General features: G+C 39.0%; 1 protein-coding gene across 2 annotated transcripts in view; it reads left to right on the top strand.

Moving 5' to 3' along the window:
* PTPRT (protein tyrosine phosphatase receptor type T) overlaps positions 1–13,750 on the top strand; it is a 453,762-nt gene that overhangs the window by 376,426 nt on the left and 63,586 nt on the right. For both annotated transcript variants that reach the window (XM_040608979.1, XM_040608978.1), the window contains exon 14: positions 6,070–6,205. In XM_040608979.1, the coding sequence (XP_040464913.1) occupies positions 6,070–6,205 (136 nt within the window). The remainder of the gene's footprint in view (positions 1–6,069; positions 6,206–13,750) is intronic.

Raw genomic sequence — 13,750 nt, 5'->3', positions numbered from 1 at the left:
AAAGCCTTTGTGGTGGATTTGCCTGGAATCTCCAAAATCAATTATTCTCTTAGTGCTATTTTTTAATTCTCATTCAGTTTAGTAATGCTAATCTTGATTCCTCGCTGTGTGTTTATGCTCATCCTCCTACAGATTCAACCTGTATGCCTGATAATCCCTCATATAAATTCTGGTCTGTCTTTCTCTCCAGGACTGCTTTGTTTTACTGTGCTCTCTGCTTAGAATATGGCTGAAAGCTTGTGGCTCTCATCACTCTTTCCATTTCTTGTGAGCTTTTTTCACAAAATGAGAATGTCTCATTGTTGTCTTAAGCCTGTGCTATTTGCAGTCCTCAATAACTGGAGGCGGAAGATTGGTGTAGTGATGTTATCTGTAGGGATACTGTTGGTGGTATTCAATTTTTTAATAAATTACAACAAAGAAATAGCCAAAGTGGAATCTGTCTTTCAGATTTCATGAGCTATTCTGCTTTGGCTTACAACACAGAGAAGCGCTGGCATCGTGCACAGCTTTTTATAGTCCCAGTACTCTGGTATATGCTGCTGAAGGTTGCAAACTAGTCTGTCTTCTACAACCTGTGTGTGCAGCCAGCTGATGCTGAGGGCATCGCTGGGTAGTGCTGGCTAACAGGTATTCTGCATCAAGGTGTAAATCGGTGCCCTGCCACCTTTACCTCAACATTATCATTCTTACAGGTACCTGTTTGCCCTTGCGTTTCCATATTGGAGACTACGTTTCAGAGATACAGATATAATCAGGATCTGAAAGCATAAGGGAAAACATTTCTACATGCAGAGAGGCTTTAATCATTTGTAGGCTATTCGCATAAAAAGCACCATTAAAAAAGAAAAAAAAAAAAAGAAAAGGAAATCATGTTTACAAGTGATTTGAGAATAACTGTCTTTTGAAAATAAGCCTCTAGGTCTGTTAGGGAATTTTACATTCAGCATGCTGCCTGGCCACTATGTGCTACAAAGAAATTACACCGATTGAGCAGCTCATTTTAACTCATAATGACTTTGAACCCATTATTTTTCATTAATTTTTCTGGCTTAAATAATGCTTTAAAGTAATTTTTCTAAATGTTTTTTGTTTCAAGAGTGACTTTCTATCTGAAGAATTGTATTTTTAGGTGTTACAAATCGGAAACCAGACCTAACCTTTGCCAGACTGACCTGTCGCCTTCTGGGGTCTTTGCTGTCATCTGGCTGTGGCCAAACCTCCCATTGTTTGCGTTGCTTCTCTCAGGTTGTCCCCCTCTCATTTACACTTGCACTGCCTTTTTCTTGCCCCTGGGTATTTACCCAGCTGTCCCTAGAGCCATTTTGTTTGCTTTCTCTTCTCCTCCTGTTGTGGTATGGGATGCTTCTCTCTCCTGTGCAGCAGCGCGGCTACTGATGCTACCACTGCCATTGCAGGACTTTGTTTTTTACACCTCGCCAGTTGGAAATCTCACACAAATACCTGCCTTTTCCTCCTGCCTACGGCTCTTTCAGATTCTTTTTTCCTGTCAGTTACATTTTTTAATGCAATATTGTAATTGCTGCTTAAAATAAAGAATGTTTGTGAAATAGGCTTTAGAGAAGAAACTTCTATTATCAGTTCTTCAGTGAAGCTCCACAGAGAAGTTCGCTTTATATCTGGTGGCTTATTGTTATAAAACAACATATCTGTGCATATCTTCTACTTGCTGCCATTGCTGTTTCTCTGTCTGGGTCTCCTGTCCCCCCATCCCCATCTGTGAGACTTTGCATTGTCTGATGGAATCATCACAGGGTGTCAGTCCAGAAATGTCAGTCCTTGGCTCTGCTGCTGGGTGCCTGTGATGCCAAAGGCATATCCTTAATCCTTCCAGATCTATAAAGAAAATAACATAGTTTATTACTTACCTTGCGCGAGCATTGGGAGGATTTAGAATACATATGAATATCGCTCTAGGAGTGTGTAGTGCTACATATGAACGCTTGCTGGTAAGTGGATGATTTTTCACTTTCTTAGCATTTTGGGAAGGTTCTCCTCCTCCTTTGTGGTTATGACTTGCAATAATTAAGTTTAGGTTTTTGTAATCACTTGCAAACCATTTTCCAGCTTAAAGTAGCTAAACATGTCATCTCTCTTTCCTTGTGGACAGAAACACTTTCAGCTTAAGAAACGTACTGAAACATTTTACTCTGGAATACAAATGGCAGCCCTCTGTTTGGATATTAATTTTGAATTTCAAAATGTATGTCCTTAAGCAGTCAGCCCTGCAGAGCCAGCTTTAATCATGATCTGAAGCAAAGGGGAATTTAAAAAGTTGAAAGCCACAAGGAGCTGACAAGATGTGAAACCATCCTGCCAGTAGTTGCACCTGGCTGAACTAGTCTGAGATTTTTTCATTATCTATGAATCCACGGCAGGATAACCAGTTTAGGCCTTAATCAAAACCTTAATTAAACAATTGGTGACTGATGAACCATAAACCTGACCTCTCATGGGCTGATGAGGTGGATTGACTCTGGGAAAGAGCCCATTTGCCCCTGCTCTGCTCTCTTTGCATCTCTGAAGCATCACCAGAATGGTATCCGCTGTGACTGTGCTGCTTGTAACGTGTTCCATCTCACTGCAAGATGCTGCATCTCTGGGAATTTTGAAAGAGGTGGAAGAAAAAAGAAAATTAGGTTGGTAGGAAAGGGCTGAAACCTTGAAACAGCTACGAATGTAAAATGGAGTGCTGGGTGAATACCAATGCCTGTGAAAGTCAGCTTCGTGCCACTGATCAAGCTTCTGGGACAGTGTGGTTTTTGCACGGTCCATAAATGTGTATCTCTGAAAGTAGTAGCCTGGTCTAGTAGGTAATGCACAGACCTGGAGTCCAGGGACCTACGGGCTTCACTCTTCTGGCACTGTCTTCTATCATTTGCCTTCCTTATTAAGAAAGTAAGCTCACGGCACAAAATTGTCTTACTTCATGTTAGTACAGTGTGAAGGGGTCCTGACCTGAGTGGGAGCTCTGGATTCCACTGAAATACAAACAGTAATAACAGTGGTGACCTGTTCTGTATCCTATTATTCCAGTATTGAGTTTCAGCTACAAGGAACAATTTATTCCCGGAAATGTGGTGGAAGTAACCACTAGAAAATACGGTTATAGTTCCCCCCCCCCCCCCCCCCCTTTTAATGCCAGCAGTATATAAACATTGTTTTTCAGAAAGAAAAGAGTGGCCCCTCAAGTACAATGGTGCAGAGCTTTCAAAGTGTATTTAAAGACATTTGTATGAGATGGCCATCTGAGCAGTTTTTATGGGCTTGTGTGCTCAGAGGATTTCAGATCTTCCTGAATGTCCATAAATGAGAGAAACAAAACTGAATTCTAAAAAGGCATTAGTGTCAGGAGCAGCAGAACTCATCTTCTGCAAGCACAGTAACAGCTCACAGACCTCCTCCTGCCAGAATAAAATAGGCTTGGCTTACCTACAGGTGGTGGTGGTGCAGGTGGGGGTACAAACAACCTTAGCAGATGTAGGCATCTACAAGGAAGATACACCAGAATGGCAGGAAAACAGTGGACTTTTGCAGTAATGTTGCACTGCAAATCTTTAAGAATCTGAGACCCAGGAATTTACTGACACTGTCACATTATCAATTCCTAGGAGCTATTAGCTGAGACAACTTACAAATGGTTGGACTAGTAGCCTAAAGGAATTGTTGGCCTTTGCCAAGATAGATAGAAAGAGTTACACAGAAGATTCAAGTGAATCAGTCACCACAGTGTGTAGGTGTCAGGACAGATAATAAGCCTTTATTATTCTCTTTCTAGAACTGCAGTAGTCTACAATGGGATAAGAAATATCAAATAAAAATACACTGACCACACATTGCCTGTAGTAACAAGCAACAGCCTGGCAAAAGCAAACCGATCTAGTGGATTAGAAGATGGAGTTGACAGCGCTTTGCTTTTTTTTTTTTTTTTTTTTTTTTTTTTTCTGTGGCTTACAATTCATGAGCATGTTCAGATCATACAAAAACGAGGGACATCTGACTGTGCTGTTTGTGGTAGAAAACTGTTCTCCAGCACCTGTTATTCAGGGTCATAAGAGCAACTGCAACTCAAGTGAGGGATAATTTGAAGTACTTCTGAGTTTCACTTCAAACAAACAGAGATTTAGCAATTTTCAGGGAAAAATTGTACCTTTATCATTTACTTTGTAGTGTAAGAGTGTCAGGATTGCCTGTATGATGGTATATAGCTCACCTCTTGGACAGACTTGCTTCAAGACTGTAAGAGATGTTGTCAGATAAAGAAGGTAATATGCAACTGATATGTTATTTTACTTTCATGCTCAGGAGTCCCATTAATGCATTTGAGACATGTAAGCGCAGAAGTTACCAGTGAACTCTTAACTGAATGGGAAAATTGGTGGATGCAGCAGAGCAATAGAGTTGTCAGGGACAAAAAGCTGAAAATTACATACATGTTTCAAACAGCCAGCATTTTTGCTTGGTAAATATTGTATTTTGCTGTGGCAAACTAGATTAACAGTTTAGCTGTAGGAAAAGTGAAATCATACTTTTATCGCTACATGTGGTGAGTTTTCTTGTTTTACATTTATTGCGTTGTTCTGTGTGTACTCTTCAAGATATGATGAGAGCAGAATATAACACTTTATTCAAGATCAGGTCCTTATCGTTGGAAGGCCATCAGCTAAGGCCCTATTCAGAACATACCAGAAAACCCTATGGTCAGTTATACAATTTGATCTTGGTAAGCGTTTGGACTCATCCTTGCAGACAGAGATCTTTTAAAGCATACACAGTTTAATGTGTGGCAAGTAGGCGAAAGAATAACCCTGTGAGGCTTTCTGCTGTCTCAGCCATGTAAGGACTTGATTACTATGTCCCCAAGCAACTGACTTCATGAGCAGAAGTGATTCAGGTTTCCCTAAAGGTCAGCAACAGAGTTGTTAAAAGAGCAAAACATTATGGTCTTCTGATGACAGCACTACACTTTCACCTTTGATTCCCTTTTCCTACTGTGTTTAAGCTGTAAAGGAAGACTTGGCTGACTCCAACCCAAATAAGATTGTGATCTCATGTAATGTGAATTCATTTAACTTCATCAAATGCAATTATGATATTTTTAGTAGTAGTAAAGTATATCAGGAATGTAATAAAGATAGGCTTATTTAGTCTTTAGAGTAGCCACAACTCAAATCTTGTGGGGCTTTCTAAATCAAGGTCAGTGGTTTAAGCTACATCTGGGAAAATCCTGTGCAGCAAGTAGCGAAGTCAGCAGAGCTAAGGTATAGAATAAGCACTATATAAGTAACCCCAGCAACAGGGGAAAGAGTAGCATTCTGCAAGGTGCTCAGTTAAGCAAGGGGCAGAAGACCCTTAAAATCAGATCATGACAAGGAAGTAAAAGAATAAATGTGTGGAAATAATGTTCCTAAATACCTCATTTTTAAGCATGTAGGCTTTACTCAAAAAAACCCAAAATTTCAAATAGAAATTATGTTGTTTTGCCTGGGCTGCAGAAGAACTTGTGTATGGAATACATTAGAAGACGTGGAGGTTGCTTAGTGTGTTAGATTGCTGCTTGGTACATGCATAATTGTAACCATGTGCTTACAAAAGCCAGGCCTCCGGTATGTTGAGAAATACAAATGTGGTCTGATTTTAGAAGAAAAAAAACTTTCTGCCAGTAGTATTATTGGATATGTTACTGCAAACTTTTATATGCATTATTTCATTAACGACTGTTTGAGATGAAAATTATAACTGCTATTAATTCTCCTGCTTCTGGGTGTATGCTAGTGCTTCAGAAGAGTAAATTCACCATTGCAGTTTAATGTGGTAAAATATTAGAGTCAGTTATATTACACTGGGGTATTATGCCCTATTACTGCTCTGAATTACCTGTCATCAGCCCTTATTAAAGGCATATTTGGTTAGATGGACAATTGTCTATTGTAATTTAATTGCAAATATGTTGTTAGGCTTTCAAATGAATATTTTTCTACACTCTTCAGTGATTTTTCTACAAATTCTCTTTTTTATATCCTTCTCCCTCTCCCTCCATCTTTTAAGGAGCTTCCACCCAAAATTCCAATGCAGTGGAACCAGAAAAACAAGTTGACAGCACAGTGAAAATGGCCGGAGTTATAGCTGGTCTCCTGATGTTTGTTATTATCCTCTTGGGAGCAATGCTTACCATCAAGAGAAGGTAAGTTTCTGCTTTGCTTCCATCTTGAACCTTCTGGCTAGTGGTTTCTACTTCAAAAAGAAGAATAAATTTAGTAGAGAGAAAACATTCCATTTGTGTTACAGAGGACAGCAGTCAATGCCAATATATGCAACTCTTTGCAGTAGTTCTAGCCCCAGAAAAGATGGGTGTTCTGGCAGATAGTATATGAACAACAAAATAATTGTTGTCAAAGTAAAGAGTTAAGGATAAGTATCTGATAATTAATGAGGAGGAGTAGCTCATGAAAAAGCATGGAAAAGTACAAAGTGATAAGGAGACAGTGGAAGTGGGCATGGGCAGGAAGCACAACAGTGGTCTAATAGAAGACAAGAATTCTTTCTCTAACAGCCAAGAAAAATAATATCTTACAATAATGCGATCAGCGGTCTTGTTCCCAAGTGAGTCTTGATGCGACATATTTTCACACAGCAATTTCTTTGCAACCACTGTTCGACTGGAATATTACATCTTGCTGAGGGTTAGAATCTTTCCACGAATTAGCTTTCGTTTACAAGGGAATGAAACTTGGAAAAATCATTTATGTAATGAAATTTGTTCAAACAGTTCATTTTGTGTGATTTTCTTTGGACCATTTGCACTTACACTTTGAAGTAGACTACTGTAGTTGCTACTATTTGAAGATATCCACATTTGCAGTGTAATATACTGATCCAGAAAACCCTTTATAGCAAGAGGTTTTCTTGAGAAAATTTTGTAATTTTTTTTTTTTTTATTAGTCACATTTCTGAGGTGAACCCTACTTTTCAAGAGTCATTTGATCCTAAATGAAACAGGACTTAGGTAGCCTGGCACCCCTTGTAGGGTGTAGGTAGCATTACATGTCAGAGCCTTGATGATTTTACTTGGTCTATTGTCGGGAGTGCAGCTTTTCAAAACAAAGCTCCATTCCTTTGAGATCTGTTATCTCTGTGACAAACAGCCACACATTTCCCAAAAATAAAAGCAGCAGTTAAATCTTGATATAATCTCTATGTTAATCCAGAGCACATATGCAAATGGCATAGCTCTGTGCTGCAGGCGCTGGAGCGCAGGGCTGCTGTTCAGAAGGATGTTGGGCGGCTGGAGGAGCGGCTGGTGGCAGCCTCCTGACGTTTAGCAAAGGCCAGGTCCCGCATCTGGGATGGAGTAACCTATGCTACAGCACAGGCAGGTTGGCAGAAAAGGACCCTGGAGGTCTTGGTGGCCATGGCGAACATAACTCAGCAATGTGCCCTTGCAGCAAAGAAGGTCTACTGTGTCCAGGGCGGTGTTAGCAGGAGTGTAGCCAGCAGGTTGAGGCAAGTGATTATTCCCTTCTGTTTGCCATCAGTGAGGTTGCTCTGGGCCTGTTCTGTGCAGTTTGGGGATCCTCAGTACAAGAAAGGCACTGATTGATATATTAGAGAAAACCCAGAGGAGGGTTACCAAGATGGTTTGGAGGTGGAGAATCTCCATCCCTGGAGAAATTAAAAACTTGACTTGGACAATGCCCTGAGGGACTTGCTGCAAGTAAAATGGGAGTTTGCACTAGGAGTCCTTTTTGAGTAGCCTTTCCAAATGTAATTCCACAAAAAGGATCACATAGGTAGTGACTACTGTGAATTCCTGTTGAATTAACTGAAGGGGTGGGAAATCTAGATTTTTAATCCAATTTTTGTTGTAAGTAAGAAAAATCACATTTTGTGAACAAATGTGTATGTGTTTTGCATCACATCTGCTGCACTTCTGTTCAATGTTAAGTCCTAACAGCACAGATGCCTCTGGTTCCACTCCCCTGGGAGCTTTTCAGTTTGTAAGCAGAAAAAAAAATCAGATGCCTCCAATGAAAAACAGGGAAAGGGTTTCAGCAAAAATTGAGCTGGATTTCTGGTCTGGTGAATGCACGGCCCTCATACATTCCTGTTAACTTCCTAAAAGCTCTCAAAGAAATACTTTTATTCTAAGCTTGAGAGATAAAACTTATAAGGAAAGCTATCAGAGCAGTGCCACATCTGTGGTGTATTTCATAAGCTATAAAAACTTGATAGCATTTCTGTCCCATAATGTATTATTATTATTAGTCATGTATGTTGCTGGGCAGAAAACAATGATTTGTGATGACCAGAAATTCCTTATTTTAGGGTAGTTTTTCTGTGTAGCCTGCCAACAGCTAAGTCAGAGAGGTAAGTATAATCTTATGAACCAATATACTTTAATATTAAGGAGATAGTATTCGTAATCTCTGTATTTACTTAAATAATGAGTTAAAAGTACAGAATGGGAGGAACTTGGATAATTAGACAGTTTGTCAATGTATGCACACTTACAAACGCTTCAGTGGCAATGAAGGAAGACAGTAAAACACATGATGGTTGCTCCTATGTGAGAGATGTCTTCCACAGATTCTGATCAAAATGGAAATCCAAAAGTCAAATGTCCTTTGCATACGTCGTAGGTCCATTTTCAGGATTTTCACAATGCTCACCCTCTATCACATGCTGTAGGTTAGAATTTTCCATAAAGCTCCATAATTAGTGTTTTCAGTCAGTTGTATGTGTGGTAGAATATCTCACTGTTTGTTCACTAAAGGCCTTTTTTCCCTATTTTCAGATTTCACATCAAACTCATATTCCCAAACAGTCTACCACATCTTTTGAAATGTAAATGTGGGACTCTTGCTGTTAAACACTGTGATTGCTGCCAATCTATTTTTTGTATAAATTTGAAAACAGTTAGGAAATTTCTCAGAGGTAGAATTACAGGCTAGTATTTTTTTTCTCCAAACACTACAGAGAAAATTTTCATTGTTCTCATTCTGATGAATGCATTCATATAGAGATGATGATACATATCAATGATGCAACATCTTTGCTTGATCTTCCATCTCCCACTGGAAAACGAGCAAAAGGCTAAGTTATCAATATGTAGGAATCTTTCAAAGCAAAAGTAAAAATTCACAATTTATTTAGATTATCAGATTATCAGATTTTTTGCTTTTATTTGTTTTTAAATGAACTCTACATATTTTCTGCATAATATGTCAAACTTCTATTAGAGTGAATGAAGCGTTTTTATTAACGAGTGCAAAGAGCAGGAGAAAACTTAGAGACTGTATTATTGTTTAGTTAGAAGATATATAAAATCAATGGATTTTAGCTTGATTTTTTTTTCTGATGTCTTTTTAACTCAGGTAAGTAAATGATGGGGAGATCTATCAAGATCCAACTTTTTCCAATATTTGATTCTTCTGGTGTTTTGGCTGTCATGACCGGTGCCATATAAGTTGATATCTCATAGAGGAACACAGACAAAATCAGAATCAAAAATACTTGTAATGCAGAGCAAGTTCCAAAGGCTAGAGACCGAGGACCTGTTTGTTTGACGTAAAAATTCCCAAGCTCGTGCTGACCTGAGCTGCCCCCCTGTTGCAGTGCACATGCTCTTCTGTGGAACTAGCCTAGTCCCCAAAGCAGCAATGTTTACTGAATTTGGATGTGATGTCCCATGGACAGAACTTTGCTATGTCTGGCTTTGCCATAGGCTCTGTTAACATGGGCATCTTTCTTCAAAATTAAAATTAGAAAGGAGGCGAGCGGGAGTATTAGAAATATAAATTCTCCCCTTTTTTATTTCTAGAGCTGGAAAATTACATTTTCCTCTGTGTTGTTCCCACCCCTGTGCAAACAGGCAAACTCACTGCAGTCCTATCTCTCTTTGCCTGTTTGCTGTCATTTGCAAGGTTACCCACCGGAATACACACTATTATAAGAAATAAACTGGCTCATCGACTTTAAAATCTTTTCCCATTTAGAAGCTATAACAGTGCAGAAAGAGGTTTTGGAGGCTTGCTCTCCCTGGGTCTGTGTAGCACACCTCCAGCATCGCTGAGAAACCTGCTGATTGCATCGGTTCTGGGTCTCCCTTGAACGGGCACCACCAGTCACGTCCAATTGAGGCTTGGAGCTACATATGGACAAGTGTTCCCTGAAGATGAACTTAATCCTGTCAGACTCATTTCATTTGTAAACTAGTGTGGATTGGGACCAGCTTTTATAAAAGGAAAGGCCGCTTTGGACCACAGGTTGATTTAAACTTCTGGAGGAGCACAGCTGAAAGCTTGCACTTGTCTGAGAGAACAGTTTAACAATAAAGTTCTCTTTTTTTATTTTACAAACAGAAACGTTAGGAGCTTAAGCTCTTGCATTCGATTTTTGCATTAATCTTACTTTAAAAAGAGTTCCTCTTCCCAGTCTGCTAAGGCTAATACTTCAGTGTACAAGGCAGTGTAGTCTTGCAAGGCAACAAAGCAGAAAGATAATTTAATTAGACAAATTTAGAGGCATTTTCTTCAAATGGAGCTGGAAAATATCACAGTGACATTTGTTTATGGTCCAGGGCATCATAGTTCATTGGTAATAGGCACAGTTAAGGATTTCCTGAATGAAGCATTTTTATTAACCAGTGCAAAGAGCAAAGGAAGGAGAGAGATTAGAAGAGACAGAAACACTAAGAGAAGGCAGACACTGGTTTAGGATTAGGATTAAGCAGATCATCAGAAGCTGCTTTTTGTTTCTGTGAGATACACCAGATCAGCATAATTTTTGGAACTTTTCATACATGAGGCATGAGCAAGCGTTGCTAAGTCGCTCACATTTTCAATACATGGTATTGCAAAAACTCTAGTGACTTGCAAATTTCTGGGGACTACCAGTGTTTTATAGGGTTTAGTCAGATGTATGAAGCTCAGCCATGCCAGCCAGAATGTTTATGCAGTGGAAAATTAGGGTTTGACTGTACATCTCTTATCTAAAAGTTTTAGTTGAGCCCTGGGTTTGCCTAAAGACTGCTAAAGTATATGTATATCTATGTAAAAATTGTGTGTGTATATATATTTGTTTAAAATATGACTGCCTTACAGTATCTAAAATGAAAACTATTAACAAAACTTGTTTTCTTGGTTTTGGGTACGTTTGCAGCTTTTGTGTCATCATATGTATGTGGACACACAAATTGCTGCAACATAATTCAGCCTGTTAATTTACAGGTGATGATCAGTGCCTGCATAAGGCAGTACCGCTCTCTTTCATTAATAGATACATACCTTGAAATATCTCATATTTATTGTATCAAAGCAATGATAATTCTGTAAGGAGCTTGTTTGTTTGTCCCTTAAATATTTAAATATTTTTGTGTAATAGAGAAAATAGGATCCGTTAGTAAAAATTAGTTGAAACAAGAAAGAAGGTACTTGTAAACTGCTTTTCTGGAAGAAAATAGCCTCTGACCTTGCCCTCCTCCAAAAGGATTAGATTTTGGTCAGTTCTGATTTCATTTGGACAGTTTTAACTCCAGTGTAATCATGACTTACATTTCCCTGGAATGAAGAATGTGACACTTCTCAGGCTTGTGCATTTGAGCGGACAAAGCCTCTACTGACCCTGTTAAGTATAAGACTGAATAAATAGGATCAGACAGCCTGTCATGGGTGCACTGTAAATATGTTTTTTAAACTGTGGTTGGTAGCAAAAAAGGAGATTTGGGGCCATGTAGGGTCTAGGTTTAGTTCCTCCTATGAAGATTCAGCTCCTTGTTCTGGATTAGGATTTAGGTTGTTACCTTTAATTAAACAAACCCCAAAAGCCTCTTGAGAAGCACATACCTGAGATATAGAATAGAATTAACAAAGGGATATTTGCACATTTAGTGACCCGTGTCCCATGTCCCTTCTGTGTCCATATTTAAGGTGGGTGGCAGGCAGGGGTTTCAGGGGGTGTGATACATTCTAGGATATGGTCATGTTTTTAGTAACTGTAACTCTGGTGAATTTTACCAGTTTTGAAATAATCCTTAGGAAGTCCTGATTTTAGGTTGTGTATTTCAGGAGAATTTGAGCCAAAATGGCCTGACCAATTCCATATATAATCCTCCTTTGGTTTCTCTTCCTTTATTTTCTATCATTATGGAATAAATCTCTGAGGTTTCCTCTGCAGCCTTGAGGGATACACAACTTCTTAATGGGAAATAAGAGTCTCATGTGATCACATACGTCTGCTGGCTGAGACATGAGAAAAATGAAAGTACAGCAAAGATGTTCAGCAGAATAATTACAGTTGATAGTGCTGTGAGAAACCTGGCACTGGCCTATCGGAGGGGTTGGTTTAATGGAATAATTTTGGGGATGTAGAGGGGTCAGCTGTGTGGGCTTTCATTTTCCACATCCTGGTGATTTTCCCCTTTGTTTAGAGGTTCAGGAGAACTTTGAATTTTGCAGTGAAGCTCAGTGGCAATCACTGCACTTCAATTGGTGCATTGCTACGGCACATAGAATTTCTGAGTTTTGGGACATAATAGCATTATATTAAAAATACCTTCAGATGTACCTTGGAATCAGTGTCCTTCAAATAACTTGGTGTATATTAGGAATCTGACCAGAATTTCAGGTATATAGCAAGGGCCACCACCAGGCAAAGCATGCCATTTCAGAGTGATCCTCTTGAACTCTTTTCTCTGTAAGTCTGTAAGTCGCTGTCCTTGGCCTAATGTGTGCATGGACAATGACTGCGCTCAATCTGGTTTCCATGTGTGCTTGGGAAAGTTATGTTCAAAGCAACCAGAAAAGTGAATGCTTGAACCCTGCATTTATAATATATAAGTGCTTCCTAATATTTGTAGTGCCTTCAAGGATGGGATGTTAAAGTTGTGCAGTAGGTAGAAGTTTGTGTTTAGTTGGTTTTCCCTGTTTTGACCATAGTTGCTGCTTTCGAGGCACCCTCGTGCCTTGCTGTAAATCTGTAATAACACGTGCTAGGTTTGTTGTTAAACAGCCTTTTCAGAGAAGCCCTTTTCCAATTATAAAAGGGAACAGCATCACCTCCTTAGTTATAACTGATTGTCAAGGCTTGTTTTCCAGCACTGCTCAAAAACAAATCAAAATGTTCTGAAGTGTATTATTGAAAAACTGTAATAGAAAATGCTTAATCACTGTGACGCAGAAAGCTAATGCATATCCCCAGTGATCATCTATAAATATGTATTGATGCTTGAAATGTTAATGAGCTATTTGCATTTTAGAGTTTGATGAAGCTTGATTTATCTTTACACAATTTGCTCATTGTCTAAATATTCCAAAATTGTGGTGTTCTTACATTGTCACTTTCCTATTTATTGTTATTTATATTAATAGCTCTTACATATTTCTTACTGTTACAAAAATCCCAAAGCACTTTACAAGCAAAGGTAAGTTTCATTACCTGTGTCAGTGACATGGCAAAGTTAAGGAAGAAAGAGGTGAGGGCGTTTGCTAATGGCAACACAAGTTAGCAGCGGAAGAGGAAACAACCTGTGTTTGCTGTCTCCAGTTCAGTATCCATTCCTCACCGATGTCTGGTTCCTGAAAAAAAGCGTAGGAAAATAGTCGCTGAGTACAAGAGGCAGCACAAATATTTTGTATATTGAAAAAAATTGCAGAGTTCATATAAATCTAATTATGTGTTTTTCTTTTTTCTCCTTTTGGATATTTTCTTCATCTGACTGGCTGTCCATATT

This window comes from Falco naumanni, chromosome 10, assembly GCF_017639655.2.
Source record: "Falco naumanni isolate bFalNau1 chromosome 10, bFalNau1.pat, whole genome shotgun sequence".
Lineage (NCBI taxonomy): Eukaryota > Metazoa > Chordata > Aves > Falconiformes > Falconidae > Falco > Falco naumanni.
This window is presented reverse-complemented; position numbering and strand designations above follow the sequence as displayed.